The sequence below is a fragment of the Athene cunicularia genome (assembly GCF_003259725.1).
Source record: "Athene cunicularia isolate RWA chromosome 8 unlocalized genomic scaffold, athCun1 chr8_part1, whole genome shotgun sequence".
NCBI lineage: Eukaryota > Metazoa > Chordata > Aves > Strigiformes > Strigidae > Athene > Athene cunicularia.
In genome coordinates, this window is record NW_020799109.1 from 26,541,982 (window position 1) to 26,564,154 (window position 22,173).

A 22,173-nucleotide genomic window follows, 5' to 3' on the forward strand; every position below is an offset into this window, starting at 1 on the left:
AAAAATAGTAAATCTGAGAGAAACCAACTATTTTTGAATGGACATGGAATACCTTGTATTTTCAACAAACAGGCTTGCTATACGGTGCCATATGAAAAAGCACTACTTTGAAAACTATTATGACTGGAGTTGACATTTGATTGCAATGTTTCTTTCTGCCTGGTGATTTCATACACTTGTATCAAGTAAAACAAAAGATTTCAGTGGGTTTAACTTCAAAGAAAACACATCTATTACTGGATCAAAATGTTTACTTTCAGTTTTCAACACAACAATCAGATCCTTGGAAACATTTTCCCACATTTTAAATCAGAGCATAGAGGCAATTTAGGATTCAAAAGAATATACATGCAAACTTCAGGAACCAAACCTATGACATTCATAAACAGTGTATGAATAGTACCTCAATCATAATATTAAACTTCAGGAGTTCAATAGCCTTTAGCTTCCCATGCTTTATATGTTTAACACCAGAAAACATCATGGAAAAAAAAGTTGTGCTCTTCAGTATCCTCAAATGGCTGCTCCCACCATTAGTCAAAATCATTAACATATCTCAGTACAATATTCTCAAGCCTGAGCATTTCCAAAATTTACAGTAGCAGCATCCCACTTATACCAGTCACAGCAGCTCTGACAAACTGTCTTCTAGACTACCTTGGACTGCATTATGTAAAAGTTTCAGACACACCATCGTAATTAAACCCCTAGAATAAAAATGTTTTTGGTACTGTTGTATTCCATCTATGGTTCTGTTCTTGAATTCCCCATCCCTCCAGCTTTTCCAGTGAGATCCACTGCAGTATACAGTTTTCACTGTAGACCTGTCATACTGTCATTCCAGAATTCCATTTTAATTATTATTTTACTTACTATTATGGAGGAATATGCAAATTAGACCAAAACATCGTCCCCCATCCTGTCACCCCTCCACTTCTCCAAGAAATTTCCACTCAGTGCAACTGGGTAATTCCAAAAGGCCTGAACCTTCCCCCTCCCTACGTACAGATGTAAACAGATTAAAAAGGTAAAGTATTTTGCAGGGATCACTGCTACACAGCACTAAATCACACTGCTGTACATGTCAGCAGAAACAGCCAGGAAGCTGCCCGAATCCTAAATTCTGCATTTCCTAGATTAAGCCTTTATACTTATCCAAGAGATTGCATGATTTTAAAAAACCCAAAACAACACAAACATGACAACAAATTAAAACCTTCTGTTTTGTACCCAAAGAGTGAATAGACAACGTGCTGTTAATCTTTCAGTTGTCTTCATTTAAGTGTGTTCTCAAAGCCTGGCTCCAACCAAAGTTACACAGCCTTTCGATAGGGCTCCTTTTTTACTATGTGAATCAAGCAACAGAATCACAATATTAATCATCACATAACAAAGTCACCTGGGACACAGAAGTATTTTAGTCACGCATCATAAAATCATATGCTGAAGACAAACAATAAGAAAATATATACCATGTTTTCATCATAGCAACAATGCTTTCTACTCGTGCGCTTCTTGACAAATGTTTAGGTTGAAATAATTGCCTTCAAATTTTTCTACACAAATTCTGTTGCATGCATACCAGTACATGACTGCTACAATACTGTATTGCGGCGGGTGGAGGAAGCAAGCAGCCGATTCAATGTGAATGATAGAGCAAGCTTCAAGTTTATTGCTAGAAACCACACCTTATATAAGCAGTCTACAATACACTACCTGTAACTCTATTGGATACATTTAAGAAACTACATTATAATATCTCAGCCATTGGGTACATCTAAAAGGTCACATTATAATACCCCAGCCCCTCGTGGCATCTCTGGTATGCATAAACATCTTTCTTGCTGTGAACCTGCCTCTCTTCCAGGGCTGTTTCTCTTCACCCCCAAGGTCATAATGCGCCCCAACTTATCTCCTTGTTCTCACAACAATCCTCGCTAGCACAACTGAGCCTTGGGTCTTCATCCTTGTTTACATAACTGTACCCTGGGTTCTTTCCTTTGTTTACCTCAGGTGACTGTGACCGACTTCTGCAGGGAGCTATGGCCGACCAGCTCCTGCAGGGAGCTATGGCCTTGCTCTCTGCAAGCCGTTCTCCAACACTGTATAACGAATAGATTGTGCAAACTGGTATTGGTATCTGTATCCTGAACAAACATATCATTCATACCACCCTACTGTAGAATATAAAAGCTGATGATGTTATACGCCTATATCAAAGACTGTGATGGCAATAAATCATGCATTAAGTTGAAATACAGGAATGATCCTGGCTGTACCACACAAGAGGAATTTTTCCATTTGGCCTCTTGCCTCTACTTTCAGCTTCCTTTGGCATTATATCTAAAGTCCCCATTATTCTTCTCTCTTTAGTAGAGAAGATTAAATTAAGCCCTTCGCAAAGCATTAGAACGACAGCATTCAACTTTTACTTTTTCATTTTATACATAAGCCATATGCTAGATAGACTATCTCCAAGTTTCTATCTATGCATTATGAGATCTGGTTTATAATATGACTGTTCTTTTGTGATGGATGGTACACTGTTTGTTCATCAAAATCAGCGAAAAGACAATGGAAAGGTGAACTGTCATATGAACTATTGCACATTGTATAGAACTAACAGCAAGTGTTTAACTGAACTAACATGATAAAACTATATTGTGTAAAAGAGTGAAAGAAAGGGGGAGGGGGGGCAACAAGAGAGTAAAGAAAAGAGAAGTGTCTGTACTTTATAAGGCATGAACAAGAAGGTCCATAAATCTCCTTACTCAAGACCAGTAATGAGCCTAGATTAATAAGAGCACTACAAGCATGTAAAATCATCACCTTCCAGGTGAAGGGTGAAAAGTACACTGTGAGGAGGACCTACGGCCTTCCTCCCAAAGACCACTGCCCATGATTTGAAGACCCCGGCCCGTAACTTTCAGCAGCATCTGTGCAAGCGTAAAGGACTGATAAGCTAATTACCATACAAAGCGGGAGTAGGCGGGTTTAGGTAATGTATATGTATAGGTGTTTAATGAATATGCAACGCTTTGTAGTAGAATATTAAGACAAAATTCCTTGAGGTGCGGTCCGTTGTTGGAGCAGGAGATTCCCCAGCCACCCAGCACTGTTTTGCTTGTTGTCGCTTGCTAAATAAAGGAATTGGAAACTATGACTCAATCAACTTTAGGAAGTCAGTTTATAACACTTTGAAATGGCTAGGGCACAGCTGTTTTTTTGTTAGTGCAGAAATGTAGTCCTCTTTAAACGAAGGTCAACTAACAAGGTCTCATTCATCCAGTCAGGGGCCATTCTATTCAAAGATGAAGACAGGATAAGGGTCAAACCAGAACTCTACAAATTTTATGATATTCCTATTATGCTATGACTTTTACACAGTCTTCATCACTGCAGAAAAAATAGCCCTGACTAAATGAGCAGACTCAGAACTGTATTTTAGAACAGGTTTTAAAAGTTTTCAAGTGTCTGTCTCTCTCCCTCTATATACATATACAGCCAACCCCCTACACATATGTACACACACAATTCATTGTTAAGAACTTCCCACTGTGAATAAATAAATGTTTAAAATGACAGATTATGCCAGTCAGCACAGACACAGGTGAGGTGCATGGCAACTACCACTTCTGCTACTCACATGTTAGCAAGTATCAGTCAAGCATAATCATCCTGTGGATTTCACAGTTTATCTGAAGGAAATCTGCCTTAAGCAGCAAGACCTCTTCAGTTCTCTTTCAGCCCTCACATCTGTCCCATTGCTTCAAATAGCTGTTTCACCTTTGAAAAGTTTACTGTCAGTGATAAAAAATAAACAACATTTTTTTTCTACAGCAATCTGTTGCAAAGTAAGATCCCCTCACTGGAAGACTGAGTACTTAGGTGGCAGGAAATAAAAACGAGTAAGCCACTAAGAGCAGACAATGTTTTGGAATAGATTTCAGTTTTCAATGTCAAGATCTCAATGAGAAAAAAAAAACCCAAAGATTAACAAGATGTAACAATATTCCTCTGTTATGGCATCCTGGAACTTTCTGTACATGCTTAGGAGGGTTTCACCAGTCACAAACAGATTAAATTTCATAGAGACTCATCCACTAACTTCCTTGTCTTAATCTGGTGGTGCTCTACTTTTATGAGAAAAATACCAAAACAAAACAGCAGTGTCACCTTTTGAGAAAGGACAGCATAGTAATTTTATGTGTAGCTCAAAAGGCCGGTAATAAGTACAGAAACCTCACATATTTCTATTTATACCTGTTCTTCTAAAAAGACATTTTGGAAATGTAAGAAAAAGCAGCTATTCAAGAGGTAATGCCAGACTACATATTTCTTCCTTATGTTTCAGCTTCTACCTTGTCATATTCTTGAGTAAATGAATACATACCTATTTTGCAGGAAGAGCAAAAACCCTTATCTTTTCAGACAGACATTTTTGCCACTGACTAATGCCTTGTTTGAAAAAAAACTCTGAAAATTAGATAAAAAATAATGACAAGGCATTACCAGCATGAAAAGTGTTCTTAAAAAATCCCCCTACTTACTATTGCCATCAGATCTCAATCAACTGGGATCAGATATTCTCAGTAGCATTTTCCATTCAAGGTGACAGAGCTGCCTTAGATTTACCGATTTCATTAGCTCAGGGCAGCTCTGTAGAAACACAGCTAGTTTACTTCCCAGGCCAGCAGGGCTTCAGAAACAGCACTGCCACACAGCATGGAGTTACTATTTTTAAATCTTGCAGGCATCTCATGTATGCCACAGCACTGTTTCAAGAACAAGCAAGCAATTCTACACAGAGTCATCAGAGCTTATTAGCTCCAGTCACACGGGACCTGAAGCAACTCCACCAGACCATTCAGAGTAGGCTGATGCAGCTACTCCCTAATGGTCAACATTCCACAAGGCTTATTAGATTGTGTGCATTACCATGTGAACACACAGATCCAGTTTTAACCTGGCATTGGTCCCAACCAACCTGTTTGTAAGATAAGTACAGAGATTCAAGAGATCTGCTCTAAATTTTCCCATCACATCCAGCGTTTCCTGCATTACTGACATATCTCCTTGCCCATTCCCTTCCCCCAGCACACCTCAGGTAAGTGGAAGTTAATTACACATAACAAAGAACCTCTTTTTGTCATGAGGCAAAACCAGCATAAAAGTAGATACTGGTGCATAGTTCCTGACAGAGTGGTGTAGGGTCAACTGTAAAAATAAATTCAAAAAAAGATAAATGAAAATGGCAAAAAAAGACTTTTTTCACAGCAGAGACATCTTCTCCATCTGAGGATACCTAGATTCCTGCCCGCCCTCCCAATTCTCTTTTTGTATTGTATCCAGGTCTCATTAAATTAAGAAGGAATTTTTATTCTATTTTATTGCTTTGCTTGCTTACCTAGAAATGCAACAGAAGCAGAAAACAACTGTTGTCTTTTTTGCACTATTATGCTTCTTACTGATATTAACAGGGCTTCTCATATTTGTCAAAATACCTCCAAAGAAAACAGTAAGATGGAGATTCAAACGTGCAAGGCAGGGAGGGGGGATGTCAGGTTTGGTCTCCCAAAATTTATTTCTTTTCTTCAGCAATGTAAACCATACTACTCACAGGAATAAAGCACAAATGTGCATTAACCAAAAAACTACAGAAGTCTTTGTAGAAGTCTCAACACTTAGGTACACAAATCCTTTGAGGAGAAGACTTAAAAGGATCTGCAATGTGCAAACCATCACCCATCATGAGATTTATGGAGTTTTTAAGAGGGTGACAGTTCATTGTGTTTTTAAGAGTTTCTCTACTTCTGAACCAATATTCTGTCAAATAACATAATACAGCTCTAAGAATTTTGTCTAAATCAAGTATATGAGGACCAGGAGTTGTGGTGACTGTGCCTAAGTTAGTAATTTATGTGAAAAAAATCCTCAGGCTCACGAAAATTAATCTAGACTCTTACACAGATTACAGAAGGTATTATGAACACAGCTATTCACACAAAAAGCATGATTTCCACAGCACAGTTTCCTTTTCCTTGGACACTACTAAAGGGATGCTATCATTTAAGTTTAATACGAATTCCAAATGTGCAAAGATAAAGTCTGGTGGACAGACTGGCAACTAGTGGTACACAAAGTCATTTTATACAGTAACTTGATTTCTTTGTTCATCAGAATCAAAGACAAATGAACATTTACTTCCAAAGGATTTTTGCCACTAATCAGAATGAATTTTGAAATAACCAGAAATCAGTTAAATGATATTAAATACACTACATAACACAAGTCAGCACATATTAAAATCAGTTTTTCAATAACATACACTGACTGGAAACTACTTCAAGTTGACAGACTCATTAACACAAACAACATTAGGAAAAAAAAAAAGATACATTACACTGGCTGGCCAAGCTGAGTTAGTTCTATCAAACTAGGTGTTGTGCAGGGTGTTTGGAGCAATTTTAGTTGCCCCAACATGTCAAAAAAAGAGCAGCAAGAAACTGCTCTCAAAAGGGGACTTATTCTCCATTTTATGATCCAGATTTTATGTTGGATATGAAAAAATACTACTTAAATTTATTACAAGGAGAACCTATTGGACCACTGGAGAACGGATTTTTCCATAGATTTTGTTTTTTCCTACTGTAATCATCTATGCTTGAAGAAAGGCTTCAGGCATTTAAGACACTTGCTAAACCTTTGTTATTTCTGTTGTGAATCCTGCATGTCCCACAGAATTAGCTGTAAATGAGAACAGCTACAGGATGGAGTTGTAGGAATTAATGTACTAAAGCTACTGAGGATATGTGACAGATGGAAAGAGTCAATACAGGTCTCAACCTCAAGGCAGATAAAATTCAGACAGATCTGAAAGTCCAGCTCTTCAATTTCACATTATTTAATATTAACTAAACATCTGCATCACCGATTTCAACTTCAAAACCAGAAATTTTTGAGGCTGACATATATAATGGGGGGAAAAAAATAAAATGTAGTGAGCAGATGAACAGTTGGAGCTACAAATCTCTTAATCAGCCTCACCCTCCCTCCAAAAAATATCTACATGGCTCACCCAGCTGTCCTAGGAAGAGTGTTGGCAAGGAAGTCTACATCCTGGTGATGAATCTGATGGGCCAAGGCTCTTCAAATCATTAGAAGAGAAGTGCTGGATGCCTCAAAGAGCCATGAAGATAGCCTAGGAAAAACGGTCTTTCTATGCCTGTTGCAGGAATGAACTGGGCAGAAACAAGGATAAGTGGTAACAGCTGGAACAATGCATTTTGCTCCTTAGGCTTAAGAGCTGGTGGCCTGTTAACTCCCATAGGATGCCATCTTCCTGCTTTAAGAGGTTTGATACTTAGTATCAGTTCTTCCCGAAAGTCTAGCCTTCTGTAAGAATTTAAGCTTCTGTTTCAAATCTCAAGCTGGGGGTGTGAGGGTGGGTGTTAGGGGTATGTCAGAAGGTAAGGAGAAAAATAAACCGCCTGCAAATGTTCGGTACTTCTGCTGGTTGGACTCCTCTTCCCTGCTGTGCTGAATCAAAGCTTCACAAAGTCCCTGCTCTCCTCAGAATGCAAAAGTAACACTTGTGACAGGCAGAAAATATTACTGCTGGCACTGGATTTCAGTTCATCAGGGGAGAACCACACAGCCAAAAATACTGCACAACACAAATGAAATTATGTTGTCCATCCCTTGGGAAAAAAAAAACAAACCACCAAACCAAAACACACAACACCAAAAATCTGCATTTAGTACTTGAGATCAGCAATAACTGGATGCAAAGCCTGGGGGAAGACATGAAAGATCAGAATACAGAAAAGAATGAAGCTATGATAAAGCAAACAACACATTATGGAGGAAAGAAACATTTCTGGACAGTAGACCAATAGGCAAAATCTGCGTAACACACAAAACCAGAACAGATCTAGTTTGAAACCATTTAGTATTCTGGCTTTTCAAGTGAATTTTGAAGCACTCCAAACCTGTGCTCCTCACAGAAAAGCTGACAGGAGAATGGACTGAATTCCAGTTGAATGCCTAGAACATTAGTTTACTTCATAAAAACCCACAAGCTTTAGAATTATGAAATATCCCCCTGAAACGTTTCCTAAGGCAGACGGAGTAAGAAGCACCCTCCTGACTTGAAAATATCACTTGGTCTTTTCTCTCTCACAACTTTAAGTGAGAGGATGTGCTTATAGTCCTTACTGAATGACATAACAATTCTCAACTACTAATTATCAAACAAAAATATGCATGTTTCAGAATAACTGAAACCTTGTCTTGTTCTACCACCATTTCTGACTGATCAATATTGTTTCACTTCTGTTTTAAACTGAAGACATTCCAAGATTAATGAAATTACTAAATTTATGACTTGGGTGTTACTAGAATAGAGTGCAAAATCATGACCATTTATAAAAAAATATAGGAAGTGTAAGCTGGTTTTCTCAACTAGCTAAGCAACAGTGAAAATCTGCTAAGGAAAATAAGGCAGGCAATAGTGACACTTGTGGTCATTTCTAGATTGCTATTTTTCGTTCAGTTACAAACATGCTAGTTAAGAATCATGTTGGGATCACAAAGTAGACAAGTAAATTACAAATATTCAACAACTCTCTCCACTCTAAATGACTTATGGAAGAAGTATGCCTTTTGAAGCACAGAACAGAATAGCCCCTGGCCACATGCATAACAATTCTTAACACACTTAATTAAAACTAAGCATTATGACATTCTGTATTAACATATTTCCGGAAGTTTAAAAGCAAAAATAACCAACCTTGAAAATGCTGCCATTAATCATTTTGAACTGTCACTTGAAAGGTTTTCAACATATTGCAGCTGAAATAATACATTTTACTATGATAAAATGGAATAATCTTTGTATTCATGGAGTATCCAGAAAGCACGGTCCATATGGGAACATTCAGTCAACAGGTCAGCGTATAGTTGACAGGTAAACGTATAATTTAACTTCTGTGGGACTCCTGGCCACCAGATCACACAGTACACACCTGACTTCCAACCACTCTCAACTGATTTGAGAAACTTCTATTAATGGTGTCAATAGAGAACTTTATTTAACAGCTCAACCTTAGTGTCTGGTTTACTTTAAAACCAGTTAGACATGTAGAAAGTTTAAGTTTCTTGAAGAAAATATTCCAAACTTACACACCTCTGTTCTGAACTAGTTCATTTTGCATAGTTCACAGCTGTCACATGCCCAGGTATTCTAAGCACACATCTCTTCTGACTCCTTGCATCTGCTTCTAGCTTTACAGAACTCACTGAATAGTCAAGCTTTCACTGGCCACAGTATCTCTGTAGTGTTCCTTACACACACACTGCACATCTTCACGTCAGAGTAACTCCTTCATAGTCTTAATAGATGGCAGCATTTCAAGCACTAACATTGCAAGATTACTGAAATCTTCAGGTCATATTTCCAGTACAAGGAAAGCTCTGTCCTCCAGAAATACCCAGAAACATACAGTATCATTTAAAAGTAGTAAAATATAAAGTGCTATAAAAGTAACTTCTTCCTCAAACTTTGACTCTCTAAGGCTGTATCAGTCACACCCAGATAGAAAGTAGCAGAAAAATCCTTTTCCTTACTTTTCTGTGAGGTGAGTAAAGGCCTGCTCTTCCTTTAAAACCAAAGAACAAAAGAAATAATTCATTAAGATTTATTAATTCAATATTCAATTTGTTCACAAGGCAAGATGACAAATTTTACACATACCAACAGGCAACAGCTCTGCCTGAACTTAAAAGCTATACACAAGCGATACGGTCATATAATTAAAAGCCAAAGGTGATGTCTGTTCCCCTCTAAAACTACTTTAAAACAGGCTATATTTATAAAAGAGTGGCCCTTGGGGTTTTTGTACCTTTAATATTTACCAGTGAGCATTTACAAGAAAAAAACATCTCTGGCCACCCAAATATATAAGCCTACTACATATAACTCCCAAACCTTCAGAGATACACTTCAGGTATAGTGAAGCAGTAGTAAATAAAGCGGGAACACTATGTATTTTAATAACCATTCTGCTGGGATTTAGGTTTTTCCCAAATACAGTGTTATGTGTCTTCTCTGAAAATTCAAAATCAGAGGCAGATTTACATGCTGGTATTCAAAAAAACATTAGTTGCTTTTATGTAAATCAACATGGGCAAGTATCTTACTTGATTTCCCACTCATAGACCAGAATGCAGCAAACTGACAATACTCTTAGTCAAACTCTCACTTATTTGTATAGATACAGCAACAGATTATAGAAACTTCTGTATATTATTTAGGGTAAGGATAAGAAAGCTTTGTGTGTTTAAGTGGCAAATTCAGTAGGTTGAGCACACATGCAACCTCTCAAAGCACTGATTCTCGATTATTCATAAACATCCCAGAATATTAAGTGGTTAAGTGGTGCTGGACATAGGTGTCTCCTCTCTTGCTCCACTGCTCTGTTGACAGAATTTCCCCCCCCCCTATTTTTTAAGTAAAAAATTTTTAAGAGTGGAAGACATACAAGGCTTGGCTTGTATACATGTTATATTTATAATTAATATTTAGGGAATACACTCATGCTCTTTAAGTGTGCTCAAATAAGAACATAGGATTTGTGGAAATTGTCATTAGGATAGGAAATGCATATATTAAAAACAAGACTAGACTAGATTAATAGAGAAAGTTAGTGTACATAGGCAATTTAGTTAGGAGGATGTTTCTAGTAAATTATCAGAATATGCATCTAGAATAGTAAAACACAGTGACTGCCTGGGGAAGCTTCATTTGCCGGTAAAGGATGTACTCACCTGGAATCCTACTGATCAGTGATACCACATGATAAAGCAATTATATTTTCTTTATTCTTTGTCTAAAAGCAAACAAAAAACCACACCAAAAAACCTGAACAACAACAAAAACCCCACCAACCAAAAACCACCAAACCACTAAAGAGCTAGTCATTAACTTTTCAAAATAGAGTGAACAAACACAGCAACTAATAAATACTTGGTTAAGTATGCTGGTAGCTTTCTATTTTCTGAGCTATCTATTGTGATATTTCATTTATAACATATCATAAATATAATAAGATGGTTCAGAATAAAAGAGTCAGTCACTGAAAGGACAAAAACGAAGGGAACACAAGTTTTATCAGGACCAGAAAAACAGATTCTATAATATAGGTATATCTATAACAGATAAAAGACATTTTAGATGCATCAATAATTGAAATCAAGTGCACCCAATTCTGCAATACCAGACTTCAACCTCTACGGAGGAAGAAAGCCATTAGCAGCATAAAGGCAGCTTAACAGCATGTGCTTATGCATTAGTGTTGTCCAGCTTAATTGACTAACCTAAGATTACAAAAAGCAGCTTTTATAGAGTAAGCATGTGTAAAGCAAGTATGAGCAAAGAAATAAATTCTTATTTTTTTCTTTGCTATGAAGGCACAAAAGATTTATACTTGAAGAGAGCCAAATGGGTTAAATAAAGCTTTGGAATTTAAATGCTTATAATTCCTTTGCACTGCAGAACAGCTTTGCAATACAGGAATAGAATGTCTAGCATGAAAAATCCCCTAAGGAATCACAAGTTACAGCATCAAGGAAAAGCGAAAACAATTTGAAAAAACCCTCAATCATGCATTTAATAATCATACAATTTTTATACTATTCACCTATCATTGTGCTTGAACTGAGTATGTAACATTTATCTAATAGGAGCAAAAGCCTGTACAGCTTTCTGGCTGCCTTTCGATTTAGTCAAAATGAATGCAAACAATCACGTGGGATTCAGCCAAGCAATGACGTTAAATTCTGCTCTGTCAGAAGACAGCATCTGTCAAAGCCCACATTTAAACTGCTGCTTGCCTGTGCAGCAGCTGAAGAACTACGGAATGGATTTTATAGACCAGAATCCTCAGTTAAATCAGCTCAAACCCATTTCTATTACTGCCTAGCAACAATGAAGGAAGGAATAGAGGGAAATCCTATTACTGAAGGCAACTGAACCACTACACACTAGCACTCCCTGCTAACATTACCATTAGAAATATGGATACTGAGGGGAAGAGAACACAGCACTGCATTGTCCGACAAGGGAAACACCAGATGTAAAAGCTCCAATACATCGGCCGTGAATGCCAGACAGCCCCGATCAGAACAGAAACGAGAACTACTGTCCTTTTGTTTGAAGGATGAACAAAAAGCCCCAAGACAAGGACAACACTTATAAGCAAGGAAGGTAACACAGCAACGAGCAGACAGATGGACAGATTGGATACTGTGAAAAGCAATCGCAGGAAGCAGACTGTTGGGGGATGTGCGCATGTTCGATAGCATCATTTTTGCTGAAGTGATGGCGTGCCAAAACTATTTTCTGTGGGTATAATCCTCGCACCATCAATGGCCTGACCAAGGAAGGTATGTCAAATCCTTGTGTGTGATACTCATTTGATTGTCTATTAGCTTTTCAGCCATTACAGATAATGATCGCTGCTAATTGCAGAGCCCTGAGATACCATGTCTCTGAACAGGGAGAAAGAATTCTACTGTGTTTCCCTCTCCCACAGCACAATACCCCTACCTTACACCTACTAAATCAATTGCTTACAGCCTGCACAAGGTTGGTGTGGTTAGAGAGGGGGGATTAAAGGGATAATGTAGCTACTGTAATGATTGCTTTTAACTAAGAAATTAAAACTCAAAACCCTTCACAATATAGGTAAAAGAGAAATTCTCTCAAACTAGGTCAGAATTAATCCTTATCTGAAGTAATCTTAAAGCACTGGTAAAATGTCCATATGACATGACATACTGAGAGCACTGAACCATCAAAACAGACCAGTCAAATTATATTATCTTAAAAGTACCTTCAGATCTTTTTACACTTGCTTTTTCCCTCCGAAACACAAGCAAAATGTCATCAAGCTAGTATCAGCCAAGCATAAACTGGGAGCGTGCAGAAGATTGGACATGATTTAAACCATCAGCAGTGCAATCAGGCACCACATTTTACAAGTACTATCAGGCTCCCCTGACATCCCAAAAGGAAACCTTCAAACACTATACACTCTCAAAATGGTGAGCACATAACTTATCTCATGCCATCATTACAATTTATGTTTAATATGAAAACACTGACTGTTTGACTTGGATTGTAAAATGATATTCCATCTAATTGCCATTCATTTCTATTTATTGTTAAAATCTAAATACTTCGTCACTAATGGCAAACAAACAAGATGAATATTTGCAATACAAATTTAAGACCTAAATCTATAGCAATTCAATACACCACAGAAAGAAAGTGCTTATCTGCAGAATCTACCAATGAGCTAAAATCATTAAATGTCAATATAAATGTGCTTTCTTTGCCCAAGGCAATGCTAACATGCAATAAAACAATTGCAACTGTAAAGACTGCATATACCTAGGGAAGCAGCATACAACAGCCACTGGTTTCAGATCACTAAGACATTCAGAAGATGAAGTCACTTTCCAGAACTTTTTAAAAAAAATAATCTACCGGTAGGCAATACTCCTGGAGAACAATGCAGAGCTAGTGATGTGACTTTCGTATCTGACATTTAAAAACTTGCATATCAAACCTCATCCCAAGTACTGTTTTGTGCAAAAGATTAATGCAGTTTGTAAATGAGCTCAGGCACATTATGTGAGGCCTAATACTCAACTGCTGCCACTGTTTATCAGAATACTGACTCAGGCTGCCTTTTGAACTCTTCCCTCTAATTAAAAAGTTTGCCCACATCGCTAATCAAAATATGAAAATCCAGGATGTGTGAATAGGAAGTCAAATGCTTCAATCTGCAAAGCTGTAATTATAGAGAAGAACTGAAAGTACAAGGAACCGAAACACCAGCAGAGCACAGACCACAAATAAAAATTCAAGAAGCATTCACAGTTTATGTATCTGTCATTTGATAATGCATCAGTGACTGCACAATCAAGTACCAAAAATGAAGTAGAACTTTTATAAATCATATCTTCAAAACACAGAGCTACCTGCAACAACACACTTTCAGAGGACAAGGTGATTGTATAGAGACCTTTTGCTATACTTAGTTTTCTTATCTACTGTCAATGGTTGGTGCACATTCATAAGCCTTCTGTGAAATGAAATTTTAAATATTTGGGCAAAAGCAGTAATGCTCTAACCCTAATTAAAGTGAAAGAAGATAATATTTCTATGATACTATTTAATGGTGTTTTAAATATATGCTGACAATTGTTTCCATTATTTTTAAACCATGCATCTTAGCATGTTTTTTTTTTTTTCAAGGGTGCAATTGCTATTGCTATATTTCAAATGCTTAATATTCATGGCATATTTTGAAATGTTTTAAACTTGCATTACAAAGAAAATGAGACAAAGTTATTTGCTCTTTTCAGTCAATAGTTTTATGAAGCTTAGAATTAGATGTGGGTCCTTCCCCTATCCATACAATGCCTTTTTAAAGGGCAGACAGAGATTGAAGATTTTCTAGGGAAACTCTCAACTTGAAAAAAAATCAAGGAAATATGTAAGTGGGAAATTACACTCTACATTTCTTATGCTTGTAGTTCTATCCCTCACTGTAAAACTTATTTTAATGTGCACAATGTGAGCATGCAGCTTAAAAAAAAAAAAAAAAAAAAAAAAAGACACTTCCTCATGCATCATAGAAAGACAGCACCTGAAAACAATTGCCAGTTTACAAAAAAATTTACTTAAGATTCTCACTTTTCACCTATAAAAATAGGTGCACAACAGAACACTACCTCAATTAAAAATTAAACACAGAACAGTAGTGTAGTGCAGATCTGGTGAAGCATTAGCATCAAATGACTGCAATTTTAGAAGTGGAACAATTCAGTGTGACAAAATTAATCTGAATTCTAGCTGCCACTCCAGAGTCGTGAAATTCTGGTTTTGACTTTTTTCCTAAACTGCGTACACATGCAATGGAACAATAATTAATGAAATACTCCCACTGTTGCCCTCCAAACTGGTATCAAACAATTAATTTCCCTGAGATCTAAGGTACCCTTTGAAGTGACATTTATGTTTGCTTATGTAGAGATAGTCTTCCCAAATAGCTGAGTGTTCATTTAAAACTCACTGCACACTGCAAACGAAGTAAAAATTATTAGTTTTGAGGGCAGGCTTTTATTTTCTAAGCATACAAAAGCAGGTGCAAGTGGTCAGATAAATATGTCTTCTACATTTGGGTCTTATTTTATTTCACAGAAGAATAATGTCTTGAGTTAAAGCAGCATAAAAACAATAGTGTGGAATTTCAGGTTAATTCTCAAGGTACATACTTTAGACACACGTTTAACAAGCTGTAGACTAGAAAATAATTTTTAGAAAGATAGCTTAGTCTGTGGTTAAATGGTTTTAGTCTCAAACAGTTTAAAAGAATAAAAATTAAAAGAAACTAATACTTGCAATGAGCCTTAAAACAAAATTCATGAATGCTGTGTAACAGGACAATGACAGGGAAGAGCTTAATAGATCCTTAGGCAAATATTTTGCTATTTTAGAAAGTGAAAGAGCAGTGTCTCCTTTTCATACAGGTTTACATTGTCACAAAGCACAGTTAAAATCCTCACTTACTTGCTCCTCCTAGCGGAGGTTCGGAAGAGAGACAATTCCGGCTCAGTGCAATACTACCTTACCCTTGCTTCCAAATATTGTGAATGAGGCATCTTCTGCACACACGTTATTTTGTTTATACATAACCTGACATACAGCAATTAAAATAAACCTTAGTTACATGTCTCTCCCTACCCTTTTGAAATACAAATTTCCCCTTACATGAACCAGGCAGATTGAATGTTAATTCACATGCATACAATCTAATAATATATTACTCAACCACCTTCTCATCTTAAATTACTTCCTTACTATGTAAAATCCTGTAATTTCCCATATAACATGTCACTTAGATTTTAAATGCATAAATTAATCCAAATATTGGTTTTAGAAAATAGCAATTAATAAATTACACATTTATATTAGAAATAGCATTTTCTACGGACTCTTGTTCAACTGTCATTTTTTTTCCTATACAAAACCCTAGGGCCTAGAAATAAATTAAAGCAAATTGAAAATCACAAACGAATTGCTACTGTGTGCTGAAAGGTTCATTTACGAGATGATGTGATCAGCTTTTAATATGCAGCATCATGAAGCTGCCATATTGACTCTGCTCTTGAATATGAAAAAAATGTAAAAGAAAATGAAGTACAGACTACTTTGGCACTTTTTCCTACAGCTACAGCTGCTGGTAACAATACCTGAAATTTCCCTGTGAAGTATTGTAGTTACATATACAGAGGAAAAAAAAACCAAAACTCATGTTCATCAGATAGTTTGCCAGAAACTTTGTGTTGTGCAGTTTTACTTCCAGTTAATATGAACATTTACCCAAGACCTCTGCCTACTAAAAATCACCAGCTTAATTTTAATTCATGTGAGACTGGCAAAACAGCCAAGTAGTATTCCATTCAATATGTTCCTTCACTGTGGAGTAGAAGGTTAAAGGTGCCTGAAAGGTTACCAAAAATATTATCCTGTGTTAGTATCTGAGGGCTGTGCAGTGAGGTTACTGGACCCTGAAAATTAATTTTGACAGGTGCATCTTCTCATTGACTTTCTGAACACAGTCAGGGCCAGTGGAAACACGCCAAGCAGTGTACTGTGACTAACACAACTCTGCCATAATCAACCTTGCGCCGTCTGTCCCATCACCAATACATGACCATTTTACAAAAAGGGTTTTTAAACTGTGAGCCATACTAGCCTCTGCATGTCAAATCAATTTTAATTAATGCCAATAAACCTTCCATCTGGTATCAAGGCCTGTTCATTCAGTCTTCTCAAACACTGTATAAGGGTTTCACAGTCAGTATACGTGAACCTACTTATATCTACTTCACACTTTTTCCGCTAAAATGATCAATTTATTTTTATTCCTTTTTACCTTTGATACCCAGGATGTTTTCAAAACTTCTACTATTTAAAAAAAAAAAGCTAACAATCAAGTCAAATTTAACCATAAAACAAGGTTGGCTTTTAATATAGATCAGACCTTGTTTATATTAACATGGGTATGTTTTTAAAAAGAACTTGTGCTCAATTTTATGTTAATATCTATTTTTTTATTGCAACTTTTATAATGAGTGTGTAAAATTAAAGATTTCTGATTTTCCTTTTTTAAATCTTTGCAGAGTGAGCCATTTGCAGACAATTACGACATGAACAAAAGAAAATGAATACCAAAGAATAGCAGTGGATTCAAAACCAATCGGAAGAGCATTTTGCCTGTCCATTGTCTCATATCCCATCATTGGATTTTTACAACATGCTTCAGTGGAGAAGACGACACTGCTGCTTTGCAAAGATGACCTGGAATACCAAAAGGTCTCTGTTTCGTACCCATCTCATTGGTCTCATCTCTCTTGTATTTCTTTTTGCTATGTTTTTGTTTTTTAACCATCATGACTGGCTGCCAGGCAGGGCTGGATTCAAAGAAAATCCCATGGCTTACACTATACGAGGATTTAGATCTACAAAAAGTGAGACAAACCACAGCTCTCTAAGGAATGCTTGGAAAGACACCGTACCTCAGACGCTCAGGCCTCAAACAGTCACAAACTCCAACAACACAGATCTGTCACCACAGGGAGTAACCGGTTTGGAAAATACCCTCAGTGCTAATGGAAGTATTTATGAGAAAGGCACTGGGCATCCGACTTCATATCATTTCAAATATATCATCAATGAGCCTGAGAAGTGTCAGGAGAAGACTCCTTTTCTAATACTGCTCATAGCTGCAGAGCCAGGCCAGGTGGAAGCTAGACAAGCTATTCGACAAACTTGGGGTAACGAAAGCCTGACACCTGGCATCCAAATTATCCGTATTTTTTTGCTGGGGTTGAACATCAAGATAAATGGGTACCTCCAGCGTACCATACTAGAGGAAAGCAGACAGTATCATGACATCATTCAACAAGAATACTTAGACACCTACTATAATTTAACCATTAAAACTCTGATGGGAATGAACTGGGTTGCATCTTACTGTCCACATGTTCCATATGTTATGAAAACTGACAGTGATATGTTTGTCAATACTGAATATTTAATACATAAGCTTCTGAAACCAGAACTTCCTCCAAGGCACAAGTATTTTACAGGTTATTTAATGAGAGGTTATGCACCTAATAGGAACAAGGATAGTAAGTGGTATATGCCACCTGATTTGTATCCAAGTGAACGTTATCCTGTATTCTGCTCTGGAACTGGTTATGTTTTTTCTGGAGATTTAGCAGAAAAAATCTTCAAAGTCTCCTTAAGCATCAGACGTTTACATTTAGAGGATGTATACGTGGGGATCTGTCTTGCCAAGCTGCGAATTGACCCTATGCCTCCACCCAACGAGTTTGTCTTCAATCACTGGCGAGTTTCTTACTCTAGCTGTAAATATAGCCACCTAATTACCTCCCATCAGTTCCAACCTAGTGAACTGATCAAATACTGGAACCACTTACAACAAAATAAGCACAATGCCTGTGCCAATGCAGCAAAAGAAAAAGCAGGCAGGTATCGCCATCGTAAACTGCACTAGAAGGATAATGCTCCCTCTTGTCAAACGTACTCCATGTGCAATTTGTAAATACCGCTGAACGCATGTACAGTGAAAATGGATGAGCTTAATGGGACAGCCTTTAGTTGATCCCCATCACATAGTGGAGTCTGAAAATTATTTTTTTAAGTTAAAAAAAGTATAGCTCTTGATAACATTAATATTATGAAACTACAACCAAAAGGTTTTCCCAGCAAATTTGAGGACAAAAGATGATGGTATATAAGGATCTTTGTGTTAATGTGCAGTAATAAGCATGCACACTTTGGTGGTACAATTGCTGATTTATGTGCCAATAAAATATAATTGAGCATATTTTCCACACTAAAATTTTATTTTTAAAAAATTAATTCATAGTTCTAGTTCTCTTCAGTATAATGATTTCTTGTTATCTAGAATTGCTACAAAATGAAAAATTTAAAACTATGGAAATGCACAAAGGGCAGTTCAGTTTCACCTTCAAATGCCACATTAAAATTATTTAATGTACAATACATGTCACAATGTCACGTTTACAATTTAGTAAGACATTACCATGAACTCCTAATCACTAAGTACTCCCTTAAAGTAGGTACTGTTTGAGGAAGGTTGCTTATTTTGGTTAGGAAGTAGGGATAAATGAAATCAAAGTTCAGAAGACTGACACTTTGTACATCACCTTCAGAAATGCAAGTGGTGTACTAGATTCAACTAGATTCTCTTCAAAGAGCTGACTAAAAGTTACTTAATTCTCTAGAAGTCTAGAGCTCCTAAAATCTGGCGCCAAGTAACATTCATCTTGGCATCTTCATGCAAATTCATTTAATCTGCTATTAATTTCCTTACATAACTTCAAGGTAACTCAAAGGCTGATCAGAAATGCAAACCAGAACTTCAAGGCCTTCATCATAGTCTCGAACATGTTCCATTTTGTGGAAAGAGGGAGAAAACAAACCACATGGTTGTCGATTTTGCTCTTTCCAGCCTGCTAAAAAAAGAAGTCAAGTGAAAACAGATCTGTTAAATAAAGCCACACACCTTACTTTATAGGTGGGAAAGACTAAGTCATAAGATTGTGAGTTCCACTTCACAATATGGGCAGGAACAAAATCTAAGCAATTTTAAAAATTAAAGCCACAACATGTACCACTGAAAATGAATTCTGAGAAGTAGGTTAGATCTATTCACAGGTTTCCAGTTTTCTATCAAACAGAACTTTCAAAGCTTATCTTCCAACAGAGTTATAGCAGAGTTGTATCAGAATCAAGTTATTACTGTTTGTCACAGTGCCAGGGTAAGCAGTACCCACCTCTGATTTCGCAGCAAATGATGGAACTGTGATTAGCTTTCCATTTGACTGGGACTTTTTAATTGGATAAGATACAAATATTTGATGTACTTTTATTATTATTTAATAAAATGGATTATATTTATGGTCTTCAGATTTCACTTTTCATGGGAAAGCTGCTCAGGAAGAAAATTTCTAGCTTTAGCACTACTTGACTTTTCTAGAGTTCCCTAGTTCTTAAAACCTAGTTTTCATACCATGCACAACACACAGATCACAGCAGTTTTTTTTTTCTTTGTAACAAGATGACAAATATTACTGAGCACTCTGAGCAACTGTAAAGATGTTTGTATGCAGGAACTTATATACATGAACAGACTTTATTGCACTGCACTAGCCCTCTGAAGAAATTCTAGGAGCTCCTATTGAAGATAGGAATGCAAATTTACTCATCACCATTTCTACATGATCCTCCACTAAATTTTGTTATCTGCTGTATTTGAGGTATGAGAATTATACATTTATGCATTTCCAAGATACCTCAAGTTCTAGAAATATTAATTTCTGGGGAAAGTAAATGTGTAAAAATAATATCTCTCTGTATAAGAGATTTCTCTAACTAGATTGAAAGTGCATCCAATTAGTTTATGTGATGACTATTGGTGTTCATGTGACACAGAGATGCAAGTTGCATTCGAAGTAGACTTTAGGAGTGTTCTTTCAGCACCCATTTGTAGTTTTCTTCACACTCAACCTGACTGCTTCCTTCTAGCTAACACAGACCACAGTTAATATCCCAGCTGAAAGCCACCTGGCTTAAGCTAATTATTACACAAGCTTTGCACAATGGCGCAAGTTTTAGACAACCAGAGTGAGAGTGGAAAGCCAGGTACTACTCAGAGCTATTTGGTTCTGGAAGGTGTACAGTCCCGTAAGTGGCCTCTCCCCAAGTAATGCTGGCCAAGAACACAGTTCATCCTCTTGGAGGGGACTTTGTGCTGTTCCCTGCCTTTAGCACTTTCAAGCTTGACTGTAATGTATTCTACTTGGATTTTACCAACTCTGGCTAGTTCAAAATGTCTGGATATAGTCCAAGAGGTTAATAACTAAACCTTAAATAGTTTGGCACTTGAATCATGAAGTTTGGCAGCCAAACCACCTCTTGGGTACTCCACTTTGGAGCTCACACATGATGCTGGTCTGTCCAAGCTTGGCAGAATTATGGTACAATGCCTACAATTTCAGGATATCAAACTGCTTGGTAGTCAGAATACTAGCGAGGAGATGTTAAATATAAAAAGCCATTTTTAATGACCTTTTAAGGGTCCAACACCGTTTTTTAAAATTTTTAATAATGTTTGGGTGTAAGTTGGAACTACTCTATAAAAATATTTGAATCATCACAAGACAGCCAAAGGCTACTTACATCGTTTCTATCCAAGTACTGTTTTCTTCCACAGTTCATTACAAAGCCTTCAGAAGCAGGAGGGACAGCTTGTACGATGAAATATGCAATTATGGAATGAAAGATCTACATTCCATTCTCTGAATGTTTTTACTGTTTTCTAGCTTGTATTTAAGCTATTTGCTCACTCTACTAGAATATACAACAGTTTGTGTTAAAAATAGTGCAATAATTATTTATATCATTAAAATCTTTGACAAGTTCTCTCACTTCCTTTCCTTATAAAGCAAGACAAAAACCTTCATTTTCATTAGCAGTGTGATACTAGCTTATATCTAAAAGTCTAACATGTCTGCAATGCAGTAAAAAAAAAAAAGGATATAGCTAGTTTACTCATTATGCAAGCTTCTACACCTCAGTATTTGCTTTAAATGTTTTTAATTCTCTGTGTGTCTGTAAGAAATCATGACTCAGAATTTACTATAAGAAAAAATGCATTGTCATCAGTACCATCATTATGGCAAAGAAAAATCTTGAAAAGTGAAGAACGGTAACAAAAATGAGAAATTGGAATTCCATCATTTTTCCCTATTTATTTAACTTTAAACTAAATTGAGATTTACACATTAATAATAGATGACCAAAATGAAGTCCCACAAAAAATTGTTATTAACCAACAACAGAACTGTTCCTTTCACATCTCCAATTAAAACAGTGATGTCGGTTGTTTGCAGATCACACAGCAATAGATTTGAGCATAGAAAAATGCACAACTGCAGGTTTTGGTGTAATACAATTGATCCTATCATGAGTTATAGACAGATTTT

At 36.7% G+C, this 22,173-nt stretch overlaps 2 protein-coding genes across 2 annotated transcripts in view; one reads left to right on the top strand and one right to left on the bottom strand.

Moving 5' to 3' along the window:
* The window catches only part of CDC73 (cell division cycle 73), a 114,909-nt gene that overhangs the window by 33,540 nt on the left and 59,196 nt on the right, over positions 1 to 22,173 (bottom strand). The window lies entirely within an intron of this gene.
* Positions 11,858 to 21,792, top strand: LOC113482642 (beta-1,3-galactosyltransferase 2). Its single transcript, XM_026853489.1, has 2 exons — positions 11,858 to 12,444; positions 17,257 to 21,792. The coding sequence occupies exon 2, from the start codon at positions 17,391 to 17,393 to the stop codon at positions 18,654 to 18,656; it is 1,266 nt and encodes a 421-aa protein (XP_026709290.1). The 5' UTR covers positions 11,858 to 12,444; positions 17,257 to 17,390; the 3' UTR covers positions 18,657 to 21,792.

Bases quoted from the DNA above. Each gene is read 5' to 3' on its own strand.
- LOC113482642 (XM_026853489.1), top strand. From the start codon at position 17,391: ATGCTTCAGTGGAGAAGACGACACTGCTGCTTTGCAAAGATGACCTGG.